Source organism: Pleurodeles waltl, chromosome 5, assembly GCF_031143425.1.
Source record: "Pleurodeles waltl isolate 20211129_DDA chromosome 5, aPleWal1.hap1.20221129, whole genome shotgun sequence".
Lineage (NCBI taxonomy): Eukaryota > Metazoa > Chordata > Amphibia > Caudata > Salamandridae > Pleurodeles > Pleurodeles waltl.
Genome location: NC_090444.1, coordinates 1,647,654,962 through 1,647,681,516, shown reverse-complemented (window position 1 = coordinate 1,647,681,516; position 26,555 = coordinate 1,647,654,962). Strand labels below are relative to the sequence as shown.

The window sequence follows — 26,555 nt, the reverse complement described above, 5'->3', positions numbered from 1 at the left end:
GGACCCCTCACTCAGCACATGCACACTGCCTCACAGCTTGTGTGTGCTGGTGGGGAAGAAAATGACTAAATCGACATGGCACTCCCCTCGGGGTGCCATGCCCTCAACCTGACCGGCCCTGTGTTGCTGGTGCTGTGATTTGGGGTTGCCCTGAGCCCCGAATGGTGGGCTGCTTACGCCCAGGAGACTGACTGTGTAAGTACTTTACTTACCTGCAAAAACTAACCAAACTTACCTCCCCCAGGAACTGTTGATTTTTGCACTGTCGACTTTTAAAATAGCTTATTGCTATTTTAACCAAAACTGTGTGTACTACTGTTTTAAATCAAAGTTCTATACTTACCTTTGTGAAGTACTTTGCATTTTATGTACTTACCTCAAATCTTGTGGTTCTAAACTAAATTAAGAAAATGTATTTCTCAATATAAAAACTATTGTCCTGGAGTTAAGTCTTTGAGTTTGTGTTCCTCATTTATTGCCTGTGTGTGTACAATAAATGCTTAACACTAGCCTCTGATAAGCCTACTGCTCGACCACACTACCACAAAATAGAGCATTAGTATTATCCAATTTTGCCACTATCAACCTCTAAGGGGGGAACCCTTGCACTCTGTGCACACTATCTCTCACTTTGAGATAGTATATACAGAGGCAACTTCCTACATTGGTGGATCAGCGATGGGGTCTAAGACCTTGCATTTGCTGGACTACTCAGCCAATACCTGATCACACGACAAAATTCCAAAAATTGTTATTAGAAATATATTTTTGGAATTTGACTATTAAAAAAAAAACAAATTAAAGTCCTTCTAGGGCCTTGTGTAAGTCCCTGTTAGCATTTATTTTGAAGTTTAAAAGTTAGGATTTAAGTTTTAGATGTAGTTTTTAGATTCTTGAAAAGTAATCCCAACTTTTAGAGTGATAATGAGTCACACAGATGAGACAGTGATGGAACTCAACCTCACAACTTTCCTGCATCGAGTGATGTCAGAGTTAAGGTCTCTCTGTAAAACAAAAAAAGATAAAGACTGGGTCCAACACTACCAAGGCAAAACTCTTGGCAGAGTTCACAAGGGACCACCCCTCTGAGTTGGAGGATACTCCTTCAGATGGGGGAAATTAGTGAACAGGAGGAAGAACTTCCCCCTCCTGTCCTAAATAGGGAGGAAAAGGTTCCTAAAACCCTGATTCCAAAAACCATAGTCAGAGCCTGGTTCTTCCACAGGGGAGTCCAGTGTGAGCATTGAGGACAGTCTCAATGAAAAGGACATCCTGTTCGCCAGGATGGCTAAGAGATTGGCTTTGGAGGAGCAGCTCCTAGCCATAGAAAGGAAAATAAAAGAAATGGGTTTAAGTCCCATAAATGGTGGCAGCAACTTAAATAGGGTCAGAGAGAATACTGACATCCTAAAAATCCCCAAAGGGATTGTAACTAAATATAAAGATGATGATGACATCACCAAATGATTCACAGCTTTTGAGAGGGTTTGCACGACCAGAAAAGTAAGCAGATCTCACTGGGGAGCTCTCTTTTGGAAAATGTTCACTGGAAAGTGTAAGGATAGACTCCTCACACACTCTGGTAAAAATGCAGATTCTTATGACCTCATGAAGGCTACCCTGATTGAGGGCTTTGGATTCTCAACTGAGGAGTACAGGATTAGGTTCAGGGGGACTCATAAATCCTCGAGCCAAACCTGGGTTGATTTTGTTGACTTCTCAGTCTAAACACTAGATGGCTGGATAACTGGCAGTGGTGTAAGTGATTATGATGGGCTTATTTATGAAAGAACACCTGTTAAGTAATTGCTTCAATAACAAACTGCATCAACATCTGGTAGACCTAGGTCGAATTTCTCCCCAAGAATTGGGAAAGAAGTCAGACCACTAAGTCAAGACTAGGATAACCAAGACTTCCACGGGGGTGACCAAAAGAAAGGGGTCACAAAGCACTCCCATGGGAACGGTGGTGAGACATCCAAGGACAAAAGTAAAGAGTCTTCTACAGGGCCCCAAAAACCTGCTCAGGAGGGTAGGCCCGAGCCTCTTCACAGTCCACAAATGGGGATAAGGGTAAAAACTTTGATTCCAAGAAGGCCTGGTGTCACAACTGTAGAGAGCATGAATACCAAACTGGTGACAAGATCTGTCCAAAGAAAAGTCCCACAACAATAACTGCTCCAGTTAGCACTGGAATAGCCAGTCTCCAGGTGGGATCGACAGTGTGCCCAGAGCAAATCAGGGTCCACTCTGAAGCTACACTAGTCTCAGAGGGTGGGGTGGATTTAGCCACACTTGATAAAGGGGAATAGAGTAGAAGCCCTGAGGGATACAAGTGCCAGTGTCACCTGGTGACAGACAAACTGGTTTCCCCAGGACAGTACCTGGCTGGACACACATATCCAGTCACTATTGCTGACAATCAAACTAAAGTCCATCCCATGGCAACTTTAGAATGGGGAGGGTTCACTGGCCTAAAACAGGTGGTAGTGTTGTCTGCAATTCCAGTACAATGTCTGCTAGATTATGATCTGGAGTCCTCATCATGGGCTGAGGTAGAGCTCAAGACCCATGGAGCCATGCTGGGCATCCCTGAACTGGTGTGTGTCAAGACACGGGTACAAAGCAGAGCACAGGGTGAAAAAGAAGTGTTGGAGTCTGGACTAATGGCCCAACCTTCTCAGAGGAAAGGAAAGAAAACTGGGGAACCAGCTTCTGCACAGCACAAGAAACAGAACCTCTCTTCTCAGGAAGATTTTCTATCCCCTGAGGGAACTGAGTGCATGGAGCTGGAGCTTTATCAGTTTGAGCTCTTGGGCCCAGGGGGACCCTCAAGGGAACAGCTGTGTGATGGACAAGAGTTGTCCCACTCTTGAAGGCCTAAGACAGCAAGCAGCTGAGCAAGAAAAAGGTAAGGCTAGTGGAACCCACAGGGTCTATTGGGAAGATGGACTCCTTTACACTGAGGTAAGAGATCCCAAACCTGGTTCCACTAGAAGAGTTGTAGTGCCTCAGGAGTTTAGGGAGTTAATTCTGACCTTAGCCCATGACATTCCCCTTGTTGGGCATTTGGGACAAACCAAGACATGGGAGAGGTTAGGCAACCATTTCTACTGGCCCATTATGTCCCAGAAGGTTAACAAGTTTTGCACCTCCTGTGTCAACTGTCAAGCCAGTGGTAAGACAGGTGGCCATCCAAAGGCCCCCCTCATTCCACTTCCAGTGGTTGGGGTCCCCTTTGAGAGAGTGGGAGTGGACATAGTTGGTCCTCTCGAACCTCCCACAGTATCAGGGAAACAATATATTCTGCTAGTAGTGGATCATGCTACCGGGTACCCTGAGCCAATTCCCCTTAGGTCCACTACTGCTCCTGCAGTAGCTAAAGCACTTATAGGTATTTTTACCAGGGTGATTTTTCCTATGGAGGTGGGTTCTGACAGAGGTACCAACTTCATGTCAGCTTACCTAAAACACATGTAGAATGAGTGTGGCTTACAAGCTCACCACACCATACCATCCACAAACCAATGGTCTTGTAGAAAGGTTTAACAAGACATTGAAGGGCATGATCATGGGACTCCCTGAAAAACTCAAAAGGAGATGGGATGTCCTCTTGCCATGGCTGCTTTTCGCCTATAGAGAGGTGCCACAGAAGGGAGTAGGGGTTTCCCCCTTTGAGCTTCTGTTTGGCCATCCTATAAGGGGACCACTGGCAGTTGTATAAGAAGGCTGGGAGATACCTCTCCATGAGCCCAAACAAGATGTAGTGGACTATGAACTAGGCCTCTGCTCAAGGATGACAGAGTACATGGAAAAGGCAAGGAAAAACCTTGAGGCCAGCCAACAACTCCAGAAGTTGTGGTATTACCAAAAGGCTGCTATGGTTGAGTTTCAGCCAGGGCAGAAAGTCTGGGTCATGAAGCCTGTGGCTCCCAGGGCACTTCAAGACAGGTGGAGTGGCCCTTACACAGTGCTCGAAAAGAAGAGTCAAGTCACCTACTTGGTGGGCCTGGGCACTAGCAGGATCCCCAAGAGGGTGATCCATGTTAACTGCCTTAAACTCTATCATGACAGGGAAGATGTAAACATGTTAATGGTTACTGATGAGGATCAGGAAGCAGAGAGTGAACCTCTCCCTGACCTTCTCTCCACTGACCCTAAAGATGGCTCAGTAGATGGAGCTGTCTACTCAGACACCCTCTCTGGCCAACAGCAAGCTGACTGCAGGAAGGTCCTCCAGCAGTTTGCTGAGCTCTTTTCCTTGACCCCTGGTCAGACACACCTGTGTACCCATGATGTGGACACAGGAGACAGCATGCCTGTCAAAAATAAAATATTCAGACAGTCTGACCAAGTCAAAGAAAGCATTAAAGCTAGGTCCACAAGATGCTGGAGTTGGGAGTGATAGAGCACTCAGACAGTCCCTGGGCTAGCCCAGTGGTCTTGGTCCCCAAACCTCACATCAAAGATGGAAAGAGAGAGATGAGGTTTTGTGTGGACTACAGAGGGCTCAACTCTGTCACCAAGACAGATGCTCACCCCATTCAAATGACAGATGAATTAATAGACAAATTAGGTGCAGCCAAATTCTTAAGTACCTTTGACTTGACAGCAGGGTACTGGCAAATGGAAATGACACTTGGAGCAAAAGAAAATACATCATTCTCTACACTTGATGGGCATTATCAGTGTACTGTTATGTCCTTTGGCTTAAAGAATGCCCCTGCCACCTTCCAAAGCTTGGTGAATCAAATCCTTGCTGGCTTGGAGTCCTTTAGTGCAGCATATCTAGATGATATTGCTGTCTTTAGCTCCAACTGGCAGGGTCACCTGGTCCACCTGAAGAAGGTTTTGAAGGCGCTGCAAGCAGCAGGCCTCTCGATCAAGGCATCTAAATGTCAGATAGGGCAGGGTACTATGGTTTACTTGCGACACCTTGTAGGTGGATGCTAGGTTCAGCCACTCCAACCCAAGATCCAGACTATTCTGGACTGGGAAGTCCCCAAACCCCAGACTAAAGTCAGGGCATTCCTTGGCTTGACTGCGTACTATAGGAGGCTTGTGAAGGGATATTGATCCATAGTGACACCCCTCCCAGAACGTACCCCCAAGAAAATGCCCAGAAAAGTTAACTGGACCATGGACTGTCAAAAGACCTTTGACACCCTCAAAGAAGCTTTGTGTTCAGCACCAGTTTTGAAAGCTCCAGATTATTCAAAGCAGTTCATTGTGCAGACTGATGCCTCTGAGCATGGAATAGGAGCAGTTCTATCTCACACCAATGATGATGGCCTTGACCAGCCTTCTGCTTTTATTAGTAGGAGGTTACTCCCCAGGGAGCAGCGTTGGAGTGCCATTGTGAGGGAGGCCTTTGCTGTGGTTTGGTCCCTGAAGAAGTTGAGTCCATACCTGTTTGGTACTCACTTCACAGTTCAAACTGACCACAGACCTCTCAGATGACTGATGCAAATGAAAGGAGAAAACCCTAAACTGTTGAGGTGGTCCATATCTCTACAGGGAATGGACTTTGTAGTGGAACACAGACCTGGCACTGCCCATGCCAATGCTGATGGCCTTTCCAGGTTCTTCCACTTAGAAAATTAAGACTCTCTTGGGAAAGGTTAGCCTCATCCTCTTTCATTGGGGGGGTTGGGATTGTGTAGGGAAATGCCTCCCTTGGCATGGTTAACCCCTAATTTTTTGCCTTTTGTTGATGCTAGTTATGATTGAAAGTGTGCTGGCATCCTGCTAACCAGGCCCCAGCACCAGTGTTCTTTCCCTAAACTGTACCTTTGTTTCCACAGTTGGCACAGCCCTGGCACACAGAGAAGTCCCTTGTAACTGGTACCCCTGGTACCAAGGGCTCTATGGCCAGGGAAGGTCTCTAAGGGCTGCAGCATGTATTATGGCACCCTGGAGACCCCTTACTCAGCACATGCACACTGCCTCACAGCTTGTGTGTGCTGGTGAGGGAGAAAATGACTAAGTCGACATGGCACTCCCCTCAGGGTGCCATGCCCTCAACCCACTGCCTGTGGCATAGGTAAGTCACCCCTCTAGCAGGCCTTACAGCCCTAAGGCAGGGTGCACTATACCACAGGTGAGGGCATAGTTGCATGAGCACTATGCCCCTACAGTGTCTAAGCCAAACCTTAGACATTGTAAGTGCAGTGTAGCTTAAAGAGTATATGGTCTGGGAGTCTGTCAGTTACGAACTCCATAGTTCCATCATGGCTACACTGAAATCTAGGAAGTTTGGTATCAAACCTCGTAGCACAATAAATCCACACTGATGCCAGTGTAAGATGTATTGAAAAATGCACACAGAGGGCATCTTAGAGATGCCCCCTGTATACCAGTCCAAACACCAGTGTTAGGCTGACCAGTTTCTGCCAGCCTGCCACAACCAGTCGAGTTTCTGGGCTCATGGGGTGAGTGCCTTTGTCACTCTGTGGCCAGGAACAAAGCCTGCACTGGGTGGAGGTGCTTCTCACCTCCCCCTGCAGGAACCATAACACCTGGCGCCCATGAAAAACAGGGGTGCTCCTTGGACTCTGTGCACACCATCTCTCATTTTGAGATAGCATATACAGAGCCAACTTCCTACACTTTGCTTGCGAGGGATCAGGTAGGGAGTGGAGCTGTGACTTCCAAGGAAGGTCTTTCCATACACCATTTCAAATTACAATTTTTAAATGTTCCAAAACGCTGTGCAGGGGCTTTGGGGGGAAGGGGTAAAGTGATGATATAGCACCCTCTGATTAGCAGAGGTGTCAATATTCCATAATTTTCTACTCGAGGCAAAAAAAAACTTCACACAGGCTTGATGCTTGAGAACTCACTGGACCTAGAAGTGCGATTGGCGAAGGACTGCACCCGTGGAAGGAGAAGGCATCTGATACCATATTTTTTTTAATTCTTATTCATGACATATAAATGCCTCTCAATGCATACTAAAGTAATACAACACAAAAAATAACGTCAAACCATGCACATGCATTACCGCATTTTGTGCAGTTTCAAGACAACCCCCACAACTATAATTCAAAACGTACTGTCATATCTGGTTTCGGGCCAAACTGACAGTCTTCTCTCTTCCCCCAGCAGGATTATCCCATGTGATCTGAGTTGCTGTGTGGTCTCGGCCTGATGTAACCAAAGTGTTCCCACCTTTAGGGGCAGCACTGTGTCTTATAGACTAATTCCTCTGCAAGTTCGCAATAGACCATTTGTGTCAGCCATTCGGCAAATGGGGAGAACATCTTCTGAAGGTCAGTGACTGGTGATGTTTGTTAGCTGCGGTGCATCCAGTACCCACTAACACCCAGCTCTCCCTTCGTGTTAATACTCCTAGGATCACCAGTTTTCTGTCTTTGCCTAACAGAAAGCTGACCACTGCTCCCAGCGTACTTGGGATTAGTGACCAATACGCCAAAAGCTGGGCATTCCCAAACAACATGAATCAGGGAACCCTGATCCGTTTTACATCGTATGCAGGTGGGATCTGGGCCCTTCTAATTTTTCACAGTCTACTGGGCATAAAGTATACCCTGTGGAAATACTTTAAATTAATGAGGCATAACCAGGCTGTGATAACCAGTTGCTTGGCAGCCATATGCGCCTCCACCTGTTCTTCATCATCTATTTCCCCCAGATCTCTTTCACATAGTTCTTTGAATACTGTGTAGGGGTTTATCACCAACGCTTTAAAGAGCACACAAACCCCTTTGTCCTGTACCTTTCCATTATTATCATGGATTCAAGTTGGTTGAAATCTGGATGGGATCCAGCCTATTGCTTTCCACACCCAGTACATATGCCTGAGCTACAGATATTTAAAAAAACAGAATTATGCTATCCATATTCCTCTGCCATTTGCTCATACAATAACATATGATTACATAATCATATATCAACTGATTAATATATCCCTATTTTGCCCAGTGCTCGCTAACTGCTTAGACATAAAACCTCTGGGAGCCATGACCTTCCATAGCATGGTGTCCTTCGTGTCATTTTTCCCCATAGCTCATCTATTTTAATGCCATGTGCCAGCACTCCAAGAGTACAGCAGTTATCTGTGGTATTGTCTGGGAGTGTTCTGGACCTATACATTATCGACTATAGCTTGCATTTGTCCAAAGATGCAATCACCCTTCTAATTACTGAATTCTATCCACCAGTATCCACTCATTGATCGGAAACATCTGGGATGTCCAATAATACAAATTTACGTAAGGAACCCCAGCTCCCCATCAGACAATGATTGTATACATTTCTAATGCGCAACTCTTTTTGGGGTCCATCATCATTTATACTCCTACTCAGTAAGCTGTATGATAGTAAACCAGCATTGGGGAATTGTGTATGAACAATTTTGTAAAGTCTTTAGCAGTTGAGGCAGAGCCATCGTTTTTAACTTAACTTTTTAACTATGCCCCCCTACTTATCATAATTACCAGGAGGTTACTCCAGGCGGTCTTTATGGTCTTTAACTTTTTGGGCAAGGCGGTTATATGGTCTTTAACTTGTATAGCCAGAGGGACACATTGAATTTCCCACACTCCCACTGATCTCTTGATACAGTTTTACCGAAATAATGGACATTCTCTGCCTTAACCTTGGTGTTAAGGACATTGTCTGTCTTTGCATCCATTCCCCGATAAGTAGAACCACTGACGGTTTGCACCTTTTAATCTTGAAACCAGAGGTCTTGCCATAGATCTTAAAAATGTGCATCTGTCTAGGCAGCGTGAAGTGTGGATTCCGTACGAGCAAGACTGTGTAATCCATGAATACAGTGATGCGATTGATCTTTAAACCCTCCATCCTGCTTGAGTCCCCACACCTGTGCATTTCTTCTTTTCTACACCGCCGGAGGTCCTGTTGCCAAGGTGAATAGAAGGGGTGACAGAGGACAACCCTGATGGGTGCCCCTTTGTTACCCAGAAGGGCTGGACATCACTCCATTAATCTGTACCATCTCCCAGGGAGAACGGTACAGTACTTTATTGCATTAGGAAGTAGGGTCAAAAGTTAATGTTCTCAAATACTTGGTAGAGGAATGGCCACTCCACAAATGAAGGCCTTCTCAAAATGTAGTAAAACAAGGCTAACGGCTTTTCTAGCCTTTTAATAGTGCCAAGATTACCTATAACCAAAGAATGCAGTGTCTAGCCCCACAGTTGGACATACATCTGTTTTGGTTCATTTGTATTAAGGAGCCTACCACTTTAATTAACCAGCTAGCAAGTGCCTTGGCTACAGTTTTCACCTCCATATTAATTAAAGAGATTGGCCTGCATGATCAGCTTTTTCTGGTAGTTTACCTGGCTTGTGAAGAATCCAGTTGTGGTGCTGCATAGATCCCTGGCCCGCTCCTTAGTCAATAAGACTCCCCTGAACATAGCTAAGAAGTGCGGGATCAAGCGAGTAACATTGTTTTTTAAAAATTTTAGTGAGAAGCCATTGGGCCCGGTGCTTTCCCAATGGGCATTACATGTATGGCCTCCATCAACTCCTTCTCCAAGAGCAGATGATCCAGCTCTGCCCTGTCGGCGTCAAGTAACTTTGGAATGATTCAATCATTGGCAATTGGATGTTGTAATCATCATGGTGATCTCAATTCATAGTGACTCATAACTTGCAAAAGTGTCTGCTATCTCCTATGAGCTGTGTTGAGTTACAGACCTTGGAGACAAACCTTGACTCGAGTTCCTTATTGGCAAGCCGATAAATACATTTCCCAGTTGTGTCCCCCTGTTTGTAACTTCTATGCTGCCTGGCCATCAAGGCAGCCCTTGCAACATCCATCAAACTTTGTTTCAGGGTTGCTCATTCTATATTCAGACTACAACCAATTTCCATACCTGGGGAATGTAAGAACTGCAGTACCAAGAGTGCAATATGCTGCTCTAAATCATTTGTGTCCCCCTCTCTCTATCTTTCTTCCTACTTGAAAGATGTTGTTTTAATTCTACCTCGTATCACTTCTTCACACAAAACAATGGAGGAAACATCCAGAGTCTGATTCAACTCCAGGCACTCATCAGTCTCCGTTCTCAAAAAATCCCAAAACTTATCATCAAATATCCACCAAGAGTGGAGACAACATTGGCCACCTCTCACCCCTTGGTGCCTCCCCAATGTGAACATCACAGGGTAGCGGTGAAAGAGCTTACAGTAGTATTCTGACTTCAGTAACCATTCTCCAAGTCCCGGGCTGAGACAGAGAAATAATCCAGTCTTGAATGAGATCTCTAGGCATTAGAATCTTGTATCTCCAGGTGTCTCACACACCAAGCATCACTAAGGCCTGTGGAGTCCTTCCAGTTTGAAAGGGATGCTGGGCAGAGACGTCCTGCGGCATCCATTTAATCTAGTAATGGATTCATCGAGCTGTTGAAGTCAATCACATACAATTAATTTACCTTCAGGGACAGCCAAAAGCATCTGAGTAAGACCAGTCAGGGTGATGTCTACCAAAGTGGGGGGCACATATGCACTCACGATAGACCAAACTTGTCCTTCCAGTAACCTGTATATATCTGCCCAAGTCATTGGCCAGCACCTTTGATACTGCCAACAGGAATGATCTGTGGAGAACGGTCACCACCCCCCTCGACCCTCTTGCGAGTCCTGCAGGATAAACCCTACTGTATGCAAAATGCCCCAGATAATTACAGTTAAGATCCATTAGATAGGTCACCTGAATAAAAAGAGCTTTTGGGGCCAGGTTCTTCACTTATTGCATTACTTCCCCTATTTAAATTTGTTCATCAGGCTGCTAACATTCCAGGAATTTATTTTACAATCTGATTCTGCGCTACCACGAATCATATTTGGTAGGAATGACCTCTCCTTTTACCTGTTGATGTGACCCACCCTTGCAGTGTTGTGCATATCGTGGGACACACAAAATGAACCAAAAAATTAACAAAAATAACAACACAGCAAATGCCTGGGGAGTTTGTTCATCTCCGTGCCAGTGCCTGACTCAGTGTTGTATAGTTAATCTTTTGTACTGGTAGCAGCTGTGGAAAAGTCTCTGCCACAAACCACCTTCACTTTCTGCAAGCCTTGTCTTAGTCTGTATCTGGACTGAAAGATTTTGACTCCAGTTGGCACCCAGGCTTTGTGAGTGTTTTTCCAGGGCCAATGGTGCTGGCTCCTTTTTACCCTCTGAGGTAGAGTAGAGGGATGCTCCTGCTTTGGAAGGCCCTTAATGGCCCCCAGATGTTTTGTGGACTGGTCCTGCAGCTGAGTGCTCACTCATCACAAGGGTGGCCACTGACTCTGGTGCTGGCACATAAGTGCCCCGCAAGATAGCCAAATGCATGGGGCTTCGGGAGTGCAGCAGGGAAGGGAATTCTGTTGACAAGCTGTGGAAGGGCTTCTGAAGACAGGTAAAAGGAGCCTACACAAGGGACATGTTCAGCAACAGGAGCATTAAAAATCCACCTGCAACAAGGAAAGTAACCACCTTCCCCAGGAAGATCAGCCCTACTGGGTTGACGAAAACAGCAACTGAAAGCTTTCTCCCTCACCATCCAGGTGGACGTGGCAGGAAATAGTGCACTTAGCACTCAGCTGCGAAATCCCAATACTCTCCTGTGGAGGGCCAAGCCCCTGTGGGTTGGTACAACCACCATTTAATGTTGCTTTGGAGGGAGGGGGCATTTGTGGGGTGTGAGGCCTCCTCTCTAGAGCAACTTTTGGCTCTGGGGACCCAGTCCCCAGGGTCCTAACGCAAGAAAAGCTATCCCAGTGACTGCCATCTCCCTAGGGCCGGAGACACAAAGATGAGTGATGTTGCACTCTGAACACCTAGGTGCTCTGTCTCCTGCTCTCTTTTCTCGTGTCTTGGTGCGGGGGAGCAGGAAGGAATAGCCTGCAGCAATCTGATGTTGGACAGCATGGCTGGAGAGAAAATGCTGGCTCCTGTGCTGGCACTGGAAGGTATAGGACAAGCAGGGAGCTAGCTGGGCTGCGTGGGATTCTACTTCCTGCGCTGCCTTTGGGAATAACAGCACACCAGAACCCCTGTTGCCTTGAAGGGTAAGGGAACCTGGTCTAGCAAAGAAGAATGTGGCACAAAGCCCCCTTGTCAGTCTACAAAAACATACATCTAATAGTCACAGTTTATGGCGCTGGAGTGCCACATAAACACTTGCAAGGGGTCATGCTACACCATTTACTTCTGTTTGTCCCATTTGGGATTAGGGGTTCCACCAAAGTTAGTTTGGGGGCTGTCAGGCGATCAGCAGCGCTCCTCCCCTCCCCCACCTCCAACATTTTGCCCAAAGGTTGCCCTAAGTCTCCCAGGGATTATATTAACGCCCCCAGGAGAAACATTTACTGTTTTAAAACACTCCTGGAGCTTGTGTTTTTGCACAGAGGCTCTGGAGTGCAGGGATCTCTATTGGTTGGTCCTGAAGCTGGAGTGGCAGGAATGTAAAGACAGAACAAAAATTGACAAAGCCAATCGATCTTGCATTGGCTTCCAGCATTTTGGCTTTGGCATGTGATGGTATTTGCGCAACCATATTGTTGGGGGAGCTGCCAGGCGCTCATCAATAAAAAGCAATTGCTGAAGGCAAAAAAAATTGTTTTATTTTTTATTATTACCGTAGTAGTCTCTGTCACTGATGCAAACCATTTTGGGTGTCTGTGTGCTCCTTGTGAAAGGGCTGCATGCCATAACTCAGTTAAGTCAGCTAATGGCTGAAGTGGGCTGGCCTGTTGCCCTATGATGAATGCTGAAGTAGGAGAAAGAAAAAATGTGAATGACACAACAGACTAACGGATGAAGTCTGTATATAACCTCTTATTAGTAACTATGATAGACACAAAATCTTTTTTTTTTAAATCAAAAGGTCTTGGTTAACACCTGACCTTAAAATAAGATAGCCAATCTGTCTGGTGTTCGGTGCCGGGCCCCTGCCTTTACTAATGCATTTTTGTAATGATTTTGTAAATCTTTATTAGCAGCAGCTAGAGAGGCTTGCAAAGACAAATAGAAGGCTTAGGTAAGTAGCTTGATAGAGTTGCATAGAAAGAGAAGTAGAGTTGCATAGAAAGAGAAGTAGAGCTGCATAGATAGATAGAGAGGGTAGTCTAAATAGATAGCTAAATTGAGAGGGTTGCCTAAAAAGATAGAGCTGTAACTCAAAATAGATTGATCAGGTTGTAAAGACAGACAGAGGTGTGTTGTTAGACAAAGGGATAGATGGACAGACAGGTAGATAAAAAGAGACAGACGTTTAGATTGGCTGGCAGATGGACATGTAGGCAGATTGGGTTGCAAAGATAGATACGTAGGCAAAGAGGTAGATGACAGATGGCCAATTAGACAGGTAGATAAAGACAAACAGGTACATAGATAAAGGATAGAGAGGGTTGCATAGATAGGCAAGGAAACAGACGGACAGAAGTGTAGAGAGATAGGTAGATAGTCAGGTAGATGAACAGACAGACTGGTAGATAGACGGTGAGGTAAATAGATAGACAGATGGATATGATTGCAAATATAGATGGATAGATTGGTAGCACAGGATACTGGACTACACGGCACAGCTGCAATTAATCTTATATTAGTTGCATGGTGTAAGGAAATGCCTCCTTGGCATGGTTACCCCCTGACTTTTTGCCTTTGCTGATGCTATGTTTTGAATTGAAAGTGTGCTGAGGCCTGCTAACCAGGCCCCAGCACCAGTGTTCTTTCCCTAACCTGTACTTTTGTATCCACAATTGGCACACCCTGGCATCCAGATAAGTCCCTTGTAAATGGTACCCCTGGTACCAAGGGCCCTGATGCCAAGGAAGGTCTCTAAGGGCTGCAGCATGTCTTATGCCACCCTGGAAACCCCTCACTCAGCACAGACACACTGCTTGCCAGCTTCTGTGTGCTGGTGAGAACAAAAACGAGTAAGTCGACATGGCACTCCCCTCAGGGTGCCATGCCAGCCTCTCACTGCCTATGCAGGTATAGATAAGTCACCCCTCTAGCAGGCCTTACAGCCCTAAGGCAGGGTGCACTATACCATAGGTGAGGGCACCAGTGCATGAGCACTGTGCCCCTACAGTGTCTAAACAAAACCTTAGACATTGTAAGTGCATGGTAGCCATAAGAGTATATGGTCTGGGAGTCTGTTTTACACGAACTCCACAGCACCATAATGGCTACACTGAAAACTGGGAAGTTTGGTATCAAACTTCTCAGCACAATAAATGCACACTGATGCCAGTGTACATTTTATTGTAAAATACACCCCAGAGGGCACCTTAGAGGTGCCCCCTGAAACCTTAACCGACTATCTGTGTAGGCTGACTGGTTCCAGCAGCCTGCCACAACCGAGACATGTTGCTGGCCCCATGGGGAGAGTGCCTTTGTCACTCTGAGGCCAGTAACAAAGCCTGCACTGGGTGGAGATGCTAACACCTCCCCCAGGCAGGAGCTGTCACACCTGGCGGTGAGCCTCAAAGGCTCACCCCTTTGTGCCAGCACCGCAGGACACTCCAGCTAGTGGAGTTGCCCGCCCCCGGCCCCCACTTTTGGCGGCAAGGCCGGAGAAAATAATGAGAATAACAAGGAGGAGTCACTGGCCAGTCAGGACAGCCCCTAAGGTGTCCTGAGCTGAAGTGACTCTAACTTTTAGAAATCCTCCATCTTGCAGATGGAGGATTCCCCAATAGGATTAGGGATGTGACCCCCTCCCCTTGGGAGGAGGCACAAAGAGGGTGTACCCACCCTCAGGGCTAGTAGCCATTGGCTACTAACCCCCCAGACCTAAACACGCCCTTAAATTTAGTATTTAAGGGCTTCCCTGAACCTAAAACTTTAGATTCCTGAAACTACAAGAAGAAGAAGACTGCTGAGCTGAAAAACCCCTGCAGAGGAAGACCAGAAGACACCAACTGCTTTGGCCCCAGACTTACCGGCCTGTCTCCTGCCTTCCAAAGAAACCTGCTCCAGCGACGCTTTCCAAGGGACCAGCGACCTCTGAATCCTCTGAGGACTGCCCTGCTTCAAGAAAGACAAGAAACTCCAGAGGACAGCGGCACTGCTCCAAAAGAACTGCAACTTTGTTTCAAGGAGCAGATTTAAAGACCCCTGCAACTCCCCACAAGAAGCGTGAGACTTGCAACACTGCACCCGGCGACCCCGACTCGACTGGTGGAGAACCAACACCTCAGGGAGGACCCTCCGGCGACTCCGAGACCGTGAGTAACCAAAGTTGTCCCCCCTGATCCCCCACATCGACGCCTGCAGAGGGAATCCCGAGGCGCCCCCTGACCGCGACTGCCTGAACCTAAAGTCCCGATGGCTGGAAAAGACCCTGCACCAGCAGCCCCCAGCACCTGAAGGAACGGAACTTCTGTGCAGGAGTGACCCCCAAGAGGCCCTCTCCCTTGCCCAGGTGGTGGCTACCCCGAGGAGACCCCCTTGCGTGCCTGCAACGCTGAAGAGATCCCTTGATCTCTCATTGAAAACCATTGTAAACCCGATGCGTGTTTGCACACTGCACCCGGCCGCCCCCACGCTGCTGAGGGTGTACTTTTTGTGCTGACTTGTGTCCCCCCCGGTGCCCTACAAAACCCCCCTGGTCTGCCCTCCGAAGACGCGGGTACTTACCTGCTGGCAGACTGGAACCGGGGCACCCCCTTCTCTCCATTGAAGCCTACACCTGACCGGCCCTGAGCTGCTGGTGTGGTAACTTTGGGGTTGCTCTGAACCCCCAACGGTGGGCTACCTTGGACCAAAAACTGAAACCTGTAAGTGACTTACTTACCTGTGAAACCTAACAATACTTTACCTCCCCCAGGAACTGTGAAAATTGCACTGTGTCCACTTTTAAAACAGCTTATTGTGTTTTATGTAAAAAGTATATATGCTACTGTAATTATTCAAAGTTCCTAAAGTACTTACCTGCAATACCTTTCAAATGAGATATTACATGTAGAATTTGAACCTGTGGTTCTTAAAATAAACTAAGAAAATATATTTTTCTATAACAAAACCTATTGGCTGGATTTGTCTCTGAGTGTGTGTTCCTCATTTATTGCCTGTGTGTATGTACAACAAATGCTTAACACTACTCCTTTGATAAGCCTACTGCTCGACCACACTACCACAAAATAGAGCATTAGTATTATCTCTTTTTGCCACTATCTTACCTCTAAGGGGAACTCTTGGACTCTGTGCATACTATTCCTTACTTTGAAATAGTGCATACAGAGCCAACTTCCTACACATGTCTATATAACCACAAAATACAAGAGCACTGAAAGTCAACGAGAAAGCCATACACGCAGGACATGCAAACTCAATTGGTTTACAAGCATATATGTAGACAGGAGTACAGTTAGTTATACATGACCCTTATTGTCTGTGTATAAAAATTTGATAAAGAAGAGTTTCAAATGGAGACAATCCATTATGCTGTTTATGTAGCAGCAGTCAAAAGATCATTTCAAAAGGAATTTGCAACTGCAGTAGCAGGTGTTAGTGTTAGGAAGTGGTAAAACTGGAATGTGCCCTGTAAAAAGCACCCGATCACAGACTCTAAACACAAATGCAAGACTAAAGTAATAAAAATAATAGTAATAATAATAATAAATAAAAAAACAATGGCACTGAAGGGAACTACCTTGGGTGAGGATGTGCTGATTGTGAAAGAGCAGAATGCAGTCACTCAAAGTGAAGTTAGCCAGTGGCTGAAGTAGGCGGACCCATGCTGTATGCCTTAGTGGGTGCAAGCAAAATATAAATGACCCAGCCATAGACCAATGGGTGAGGAGAGCTGGCTGAAAGCCCCCTTAAGTAAGTATATTATCCATATAATTTTAGTAAAACCATATGGTCTTGAATAACGCTAGACCCAAAAAGGGTTCTTGTCGACAGGTTATTGAATCTGCAGTGCTTCTTTGAACATGTTTATATGAACAATCTTGTAGTACATATTAATGAATGTCATTGAGAGGTGGTACTATTAGAGGATATTATTAATGTGACTAGCAGTGTTTTGTGTGCCATAATTCCAGTTTTTCAGTTGTGGTGCCACACTGACAAAGCATGATGTTGTGCCTGTGTGTACATTTCTAGAAGTACTGTGAATTATAGTGTTGGCTTTGTAGGGGGCACTTCTACCTCTAGTGTCGCCAAAGGTATTTCCAACTGCCTGTTTGTACAGATATGTAAATTAATATGTAGTATTTAGTGGTTTGTGGACTGCTCTGCCTCGCTATTGTGAAAAAGTAAAATGCTACATACCATGGGGTACTTGTTTCCCAGCAAAGAGAAAGTTATGGACCTATTACTTGTGTGAGGACTCATCCTTTGCATCTAATAACCAGATGTCTTACAATAACTATATAATGTTGTCTGCACTGTGCATTACATTTAACTGCAGTGTTTGAACATGGGAAAACTACATACCCTATATCTCAATAGTGTCTCCTGTCAAAAGTGGGAATTATTAGAAACCTCTACCTACAGCTTATTTATATACCCTTTACAGTGCATTTGTGCATATTTATAAATAAATATCAGGTGTGATACATATATGTAGGCTATACTGAAATATTTAAATTCAAACATTGTGGAATTTGAATGAAGTTTAACATTACTTTTGTGTATGTTTTGGGGCAGTCATTTGGAAAAGGAAGTTGAGAACAAAATGGCTCAATTGTCAACTTTTCAGCAGCGTTTACACTCCATTGAACATGATACTCGTCAGAATGAAAATCTTCTGAACAGACATCATGAGACACAAAAACAAATACAGGTATTTAAAGTCTATTTCTGAACCATCTTGTAATAATAACAACTGTTTCTTAGATGTTTTGAATTTGTGAATTGTATTAATGCTGTGTCAAATGGCATCCAGATTCTGCTGGAAAATATTGATCTCAATTTCCTAAATGTTTGCTACTCCTCAAGGGCTCCATTTTTGTAGAAAGAGAAATTGTCCTATCAAAGAACATATCGAATTAAAGAGGCTGCAGGCATTGTCCAGGGAGTTGACTGAAGAAAAACAAGCGCTGGATAGGTAAGTAGAGAGCCCACTGGACGTTGCTGGACCATTGGTTGAGTTCGCCAAGGCTAGGCGGCTGCAGGTTTGGAAATGCCTTTGGGATTGGGAAATCTTCACCGTAGCCGGTTGCTTTGGTGGGGGGGTCCTCTGGAATTAAGCTGCAGACGTTGTCATGTTGGTTCATAACGGTCAGCCCAGGGTGCACTCGAGGTCGGAATAGCCTGGGGACCTTCTCTGGACCGGTGGGCCACCTGTACAAGAACCTTGGCCGTCGGGGGCAGGGTGCGCAGGACTCACGGATCCGGGGCAGTTCTGGAGTCATTTTGGAGGTTTCTTTGTGGACAGGGATGCTGTCCTTGGGGGATCTTGGTCCTTGGGTAGGCAGGCAGTCCTCTGGGGGTTGGTAGAGGTCTTTGGTCCTGCAGGACAAGTCGTCTTTTTGTTGCAGGATTCTTGAAGCTGCAGACAGGCCTGTAGGGCTGGGCCCGAAACACTTGTCGTCTGGAGTCTTCTCTGCTTGTGGCTCTTCAGTCCTCCTTCTTCGTCTTAGTTCTCCAGGAATCTGAAGAGCAAAGTTCAGGGGTCCCCCTAAGTACTAGATTTAGGGACGTTACGGGAGGTTCAGAGGGCAGAAGCCAATGACTACTGTCCCTGAGGGTGCCTACACTCTTCCTGTACCCACTCCGTTTAGTGTGGGAGGCACTTTCCTAACCCTATTAGCTAACTTCCTCCAAAACAAGATGGAGGATTCTACCGGGAGGGGTTCACCTCAGCTCCGGGCACCCTAGAGGTGGTCCTAGCTGGGTTGGGCACACCGCCTGGTGTTTGCTAATTTTGCCACTGGACCTCCCACCAAAAGTGGCGCTTGATCCAGGGGACGGGCATTTTCCCCTTGCTGGAGTGCCCTGGGGCAGTGTAACACAAGGCAGGAGCCTTTGAGGCTCACCGACAAGTGTTGCAGTTCCTGCGGGGGGAGGTGTGAAGCACCTCCACCCAGGCTCTCACCCCATAGGGTCAGGAACTTGTCTGTTAGTGGCAGACTAGCACATACTGGTCAGCCTTACACTAAGGGGTTGGGTGAAATACAGGGTATATCTCTAAGATGCCCTCTGTGTGCATTTTTAAATCAATCCAACACTGGCAGCATTGTGGGTTTACTGAGCTGAGAAGGTTGATACCAAACTTCAGTCCTGAGCAAAGCCATCATAGAGCTGTGGAGTTAGTAATAACAAACTCCCAGCCCATGTTCTCAATATGGCCACACTGCACTTACAGTGTCTAAGACTGGACTTAGACACTGTAGGGGCATATTGTTCATGCAGCTATGCCCTGACTTGTGATATATTGTACCCTGCCTTAGGACTGTAAGGCCTGCTAGAGGGGTAACTTACTTATGTCACAGGCAGTTGTTCTTGGTCATGACACGCATAGAGGGATGCCATGTTGACTTTACCTTTGTCTCCCTACCAGCACACACAAGCTGCAATGGCAATGTGTTTGGTGAGGGGTCCCTTAGGGTAGCATAATACATGCTGCAGCCCTTCGGGGCACTCCCTGGTCACAGGGCCCGTGGTACCAATGCTACCTTTTACAAGGGACTTAGCTGTGCGACCGGGGTGTGCCAATTGTGGAAGCAATGGTTCAGTTTGGGGAACGAACACAGGTACCGGCGCCTGGTTAGCAGGATCCCAGCACACACTCAGTCAAGTTAGCATCAGATATCAGGCAAAACATTTGTGTGTGTGTGTCTGTGTGACGAGGGGGGGGTAACCATGCCAAAAGAGACCCTTTCCTACACACACCCCTCCCAAACAAAAGAGGATAAGACTATCCTTTCCCAAGAGAGTCTACATTGTTTGAGTGGAAAAACCTGGAAAGTTCATCTGCATTGGCATGGGAAGTCCCAGGTCTATGTTCCACTGCAAAGTCCATTCCTTGTAGGGAGATAGACCACCTCAAAAGTTTAGGGATCTCACCTTTCATCTGAATAAACCATCTGAAAGGTCTGTGGTCAGCCTGAACAATGAAGTGAGTACCAAACAAGTATGGCCTCAACTTCGTCAGTGACAAACCACAGCAAAGGTCCCCCTCTCAGTGGCTCTCCAGCGCTATTTGCTGGGGAATAACCTCCTGCTAATAAAGGCAATAGACTGGCAATGGCTATCATTGTAGCTTTGGGACAGGACTGCACCTATCCCATGTTAAGAAGCATCTGTCTGCACAATCAACTGCTTAGAGTAGCCTGGAGCTTGGAGAACTGGTGCTGGGCCAATTACCTCTTTCAGAGTGTCAAAAACCTTTTGACAACTAACTGTCCAGTTTACTTTCGTGGGCATCTTTTTGGAGGTAAGTTCTGTGAGTAGGATCACAGTAGATCTATGCCCCTTCACAAACATCCTGTAATAACCAGTCAAGCAGAGAGATGCTCTCACTTGAGTGTGGGTGATAGGAGCTTCCCACTTTAGAATTGTCTGGACCTGGAGCTGTAAGGGTTGCACTTGGCCTCTTCCTACAAAGCGGGCCAAGTATGCAACAGTTCCCTGCCCTATCTGGCATTTGGATGCCTTAATAGTGAGGCCTGCAGATGTTCCAGGAAGAGCTAAAGACAGCAATATAATGTTGACATGCTGCACTAAAGGACTCCATGTCAGAAAGGACTTGATACACCAACCTTTGGAAGGTGACCGGGGCATTCCTTATACCAAAGGGCATAACAGTGAACTGATAATGCCCATCAGGTGTGGAGAATGTGGTCTTTTCTTTAGCCTCATGCAAATTTGCCAGTACCCTGCAGTCAACTCAAAGGTACTGAGGAACATTGCTGCACCTAATTTGTCTATCAGCTCATCAGCCCTGGGGCGAGCATCAGTCTTGGTGACAGATTTGAGACCTCTGTAATCCACACAGAACCTCATTTATTTATTTCCACCGTGGGAATGAGGCTTGGGGTCTAAGACCACTGGCAAGCCAAGGGGCTGACAGAGGGTTCAATAACCCTAAATCAAGAATCTTGTTGACTCTCTTGTTGAATGGGGAAAACCCTACTCCCTTCTGAGGCACCTTTCTGTAGGCAAAAAGCAAGCATGGCAAAACAACATCCCAACTCCTTTTGAGTTTTTCAGGTTGAGTTTTTCAGGGAGTCCCATGATCATGCCCTTTAGTGTCTTGTTGAACCTTTCAACAAGTTCATTGGTTTGTGGATGGTATGGTGTGGTGAACTTGTAGGTCACCCTACACTCATTCCTCATGTGCTTCAGGTAAGCTGACATGAAGTGGGCACCTCTGTCAGAAACCACCTCCTTGGGAAACCCTACCCTGGTAAAGATACCAATGATGTCTTTGGCTACTGCTGGGGCTGTAGTAAATCTAAGGGGAATTGCTTCAGGATACCTGGTAGCATGTTCCACTACTACCAGTATGTATTGATTTCCTGAGGCTGTGTGATTCAAGTGGACCACTATGTCCACACCAACCCTTTCAAAGGGAACCCCAACCACTGGGAGTGGAATTAGGGGAGCCTTTGTATGGCCACTTACCTTACCACTGGCTTGGCAGGTTACACAGGAGCTGCAAAACTCCTTCACCTTTTGTGACATGTGGGACCAGTAGAAATGGCTGACAAGCCTATTCCAAGTTTTAATTTGGCCCAGATGCCTAGCTAGGGGGATGTCATAGGCCTGTGTGAAGATGAATTCCCTGAACTGCTGAGGCACTACCACTCGCCTGTTGGCACCAGGTTTGGGGTCTCTGGCCTCATTGTACAAGAGTCCTTCCTCCCAGTATACCCTGTGGGGGCCACTGATATCTCCCTTTTCCTGTGCAGCAGTTTGCTGTCGCAGGCCTTCAAGAGTGGGACAGGTTCTCTGTCCCTGGCACAGCTGGGCCCTAGAGGGCCCCCCTGGGCCCAAGAACTCAACCTGCTACTGTTCAAGTTCCATGTACTCAGTTCCCTCTGGGGTTGGTAAGACTTTTTCCTGAGAAAAAGAGTCTTGTGCCTTTTGCTATACAGATGCTGGTCCCCCAGTCTTCTTGCCTTTCCTAATAAAAGGTTGGGCCATTAACTCAGGCTCCAACACTTCTTTTTCACCCTGTACTCAGCTTTGTGCTCTATTCTTTACACACCATCTCAGGCATTCCCAGCATGGCTGCATGGGTTTTGAGTTCTACCTCAGCCCATGCTGAGGACTTCAGGTAATTCCCTAGCAGGTATTCAACTGCAGAAGTCACCACTACCTGCTTCAGGCTAGTAACCCCTCCCCATTCTAAGGTCACCATAGCCATGGGAAGGACCTTGGTCACATTGTCAGCATTGGTTACTGGATATGTTTGTCCAGCCAATTACTGCCCGGGAGAAACCAGTTTTTCTGTCACCATAGTGACACTGGCACCTATATCCCCCAGGGCTTCTACTCTAGTCCCATTAATCAAGGGATGCTGTCTGTATTTGTTCATATTAGGAGGTCAGACAGCAATAGTGGCAACATCGACCCTACCCTCAGAGAATAAAATAGCTTCAGTGTCAACCCTGATTTGCTCTGGGCACACTGTAGATACCACCTGGAGGACGGCTATACCAGTGCTAGCTGGTGCAGTACTAGGGGGATTCTTTTTGCGACAGGTCGAGTCTCCAGTTTGGTGTCCATTCTGTCTACAGTTAAAACACCAGGACTTTTTGGGATGAAAATGTTTACCTTTGTACCCATGAGTCAATGCTGAAGTGGTTCGGTGCCCACCCTCCTGAGCAGGTTTTTGTGGGCTTTTAGAAGACTCCTTACTTTTATCCTTAGGTGTCTCACCACCCTTCCCCTGGGGAGGCTTCGTAACCCCTTTCTTTTGGTCACCCCCAGTGGAAGTCTCGATCACCCTAGTCTTGACCCAGTGCTCTTCCTTCTTTCCTGATTCTTGGGGAAAAATTGGACCTAGGTCTACCAGATATTGATATACATTTTCATTGAAGCAGTTACTTAAGATGTGTTCTTTTATAAACAAATTATAAAGCCCATCATAGTCATGCACTTCACTTCCAGTTAACCAACCATCTAGTGTTTTCACTAAGTAGTTTATGAAATCAACCCAGAACTGACTTGAGGTTTTGTGAGCCCCCCTAAACCTAATACTATACTCTTCAGTGGTGAGTCCAAAACTTTCAATCAGGGTAGCCTTCATAAGATCATAGGACTTAGCATCTGCTCCAGTGAGTGTGAGGAGACTATCCCTACACTTACCAGTGAACAGTTCCCAAAGGAGAGCTCCCCAGTGAGATCTTTTTACTTTTCTCTTTCCACAAGAGATCTCAAAGGGTGTGAACCATTTGGTGATGTCATCACATTTCTAGTACTTGAAGACACTCCCTTTGGGGATTTTAGGGTCACAAGATTGCTCTCTTTCCATAGGTATTAGGTTGTTGCCACCATTAATGGGTTCTAGGCCCATTTCTGCTCTCTCCCTCTCTAGCCAGGAGCAGTCTCTCCAAAGCTAGTCTTATGGCCATCCACGCTGAAAGAGGGTCCTCTTCACTGCGGCCCCCGCAGTGTTACCAGAAGAACGATAGACCCCTGTGGGAGATCCAGGTGCTGTGAGTACTATCCTTGGAGTTAGGGGCAGAGAGGCTCTGTCCTCCCTAGTTAGGTTAGTGAGAGAGGTCAACCCCCTCATCCCTAACTTCTTCCCCATCTGAGAAGAGATCTTACTCCTCAGTAGGGTGTTCTCTTTCATACTCTGCCAAGAGCTCCTGGAGCTGGATCTTAGTATTGTTGAACCTGTTTCAATCTGTTTGAGACTGCAGCGAGACCTAAACTCTCATCTTGAGATGGAGATAAGGGTTCAGGTTGAGTTCCAAAACCATGTCCTGGACTGCTTATAATCTTACTAAGGTTGGAAATTTATTTTAGGAACTAAAACCACTTCCAGTTACTTACGCCAGCTATAATAATTTTGTAAACTTTTTTAAGAGATGCTAAAGGGGACTTAACCACAGCCCTTGCAGGACTTTTAAATATTTGAAAACATTGCCAATTCAAAAATTAATTGAATTTAAAGGCAATGTTGGAACTTAGTTGTGTGATCAGGTGTTGGCAGAGTAGTGAAGCAAATGCAAAGTTGTAGACCCCACTGCTGAGCCACCAATGTTCGAAGCTGGCTCAGTATATACTATACCAAAGTAAGGTATAGGGTGCACAGAGTCCAGTGGATCCCCAGGGGCTTTACAGAGGCTAAAGTAGATAATACGAATACTCTCTTTTTTGTGGTAGTGTGGTCGAGTACTTAGGTTTATCAGAGGATAGTCTAAGCATTTGTTTTACACACAGACACACACACACACACACACACTCACTCACTCACTCACTCACTCACTCTCTCCCTCTCTCACACACACACACTCTCTCCCTCTCTCACACACACACTCTCCCTCTCTCTCACACACACACACACACACACTCTCACACACACACACACACACACTCTCTCTCCCACTCTCTCACACACACACACACTCTCTCCCACTCTCTCTCTCACACACACTCTCTCCCACTCTCTCTCACACACACACACACACACACACTCTCTCTCTCCCCCTCTCTCTCTCTCTCTCTCACACACACACTCTCTCTCTCCCTCTCTATCTCTCACACACACACACACTCTCTCTCACTCTCTCTCACTCTCTCACTAACTCCAGTCTAATGTTTTATGGAGCAAAAATATACTTTGTTACTTTATGCTAGAACCAAAAGGATATTTGTTGCAGGTAAGTACAGTTTCAAGAATGTATCACTTTCAAGTATCAAATGCACTTTGTTTAGAATTCACAGGAAAAGGAGTTTACAGGTCAGTAATACTTTTCAGTTTCAAAAGTGGACACACAGCAATTTCTCATGGAAAGCACTGCAATCCTAGGGGAGGAAAAGTAACAACACAATTTGCAGGTAGGTACTTGACTTATGATCCCAGTCTTCAGAGATTAAGGAGTCCACAGGGCAAAGTTTAGGTAGAAACCAAGAGTGCACTACCAGCAATACAGGGCCGACCGGGTGCAGAGGACAAAGTTGGTGTTGGGCGCCCAATGCAATCCCATGGTACCTGGGCACTTAGAAAGAAACAGCTTGCAGGTAAGTACAAGTAACTTCAGGGCACAGACCTGGGAGGTTTAGATCAACACCATGGGGGCCACAGGTCTCATACACTCAGCGGCACAGGGGCAGCCGGGTGCAAACACAGCTTTTCAATGAGGGAATGCCGGGGGTCACAAAGATGCTGCAGGTGTTGTCCATGGAGTCGACTGCAGAAAACCAACTGCTGGACAGTTAAGTAGAGAGCCACTGGACGTTGCTGGGCCCACGTTGACTGCAGGGGTACCTTTGGGTATCAGGAAATCTTCACCGGAGGCTGTCAGGGAGAGGGGGACGGAATCCTCTGCATTTAGGCTGCAGGCGTCGTCCTGTTGGTCAGTAGGGGTCAAACCAGGGTTGACTTGAGGTCAAAATCACCTGAGGACCTTCTCTGGACTGGTGAGCCTCCTGGGCACGGGCCGTGGGCATTGGGTGCAGAGTGGGCAGGACTAGCGGATCTGGGGCCATTCTGGAGTCCTTTTGGAGGTTTCTTTGTGGACAGGGCTGCTGTCCTCGGGAGATCTTGGTCCTTAGGTAGGCAGGCAGTCCTCTGGGTGTTGGGTGTGGTTGCTGGTACTGCAGGATGTGTCGCCTTCTTGTAGCAGGATTCCTGAAGCTGCAGACAGGCAGGTAGGGTTGGGTCCAAGTCAGTTATCATCCGGAGTCTTCTCTGCTAGTATGGCTCTTCAGTCCTCTTCTTCTTACGTCACCAGAACTCTGAAGAGCAAGGTTCAGGGGTGCTCCTAAAAACTAGACTTGGGGGTGTTACAGGGGTCTGAGGGCAGTAGCCAATGGCTACTGCCCCGGAGGGTGGCTACACCCTTCCTGTACCCACACCCTTTGTCGAGGGGGGCACATTCCTAACCCTATTGGCTAGCATCCTCTAAAACAAGATGGAGGGTTCTGCCAGGAGGGATACACCTCAGCTGTGAACACCCTAGAGGTGGCCCTAGCTGGGCTGGGCACAGCTCCTGGTGTTTACTAATTGTCCCGCCGGACCTGCTGCCAAAATTGCGGCATGGTATGGGGGGTGGTGGGGGGGGGGGCAGGCATCTTCCACTAGCCTGAGCGCCCTGGGCCAGGGTAACACGAGGCAGGAGCCTTAGAGACTCACCACCAAGTGTTGCAGTTCATGCAGAGGGGGAGGTGTGAAGCACCACCACCTAGAGCAGGCTTTATTTCTGACCCCAGAGAGCACAAAGGCTCTCACCCCATGGGGTAGAAACATGTCTGTTAGTGGCAGGCTGGCACAGACTGGTCAGCCTTACACTAAGGGGTTGGGCGAAATACAGGGGTTATCTCTAAGATGCCTTCTGTGTGCATTTTCAGTAAGTCCACCACTTACATCAGTGTGGGTTTATTGATCTGAGAAGTTTGATACCAAACCTCTGTCTTCAGTTAAGCCATCATG

The 26,555-nt window shown here is 46.7% G+C and overlaps 1 protein-coding gene across 2 annotated transcripts in view; it reads left to right on the top strand.

Annotated features, from left to right (window-relative positions):
- SMC6 (structural maintenance of chromosomes 6) overlaps positions 1-26,555 on the top strand; it is a 610,138-nt gene that overhangs the window by 204,188 nt on the left and 379,395 nt on the right. For both annotated transcript variants that reach the window (XM_069235972.1, XM_069235971.1), the window contains exon 18: positions 17,651-17,786. In XM_069235972.1, coding sequence (XP_069092073.1) covers positions 17,651-17,786 — 136 coding nt within the window. The remainder of the gene's footprint in view (positions 1-17,650; positions 17,787-26,555) is intronic.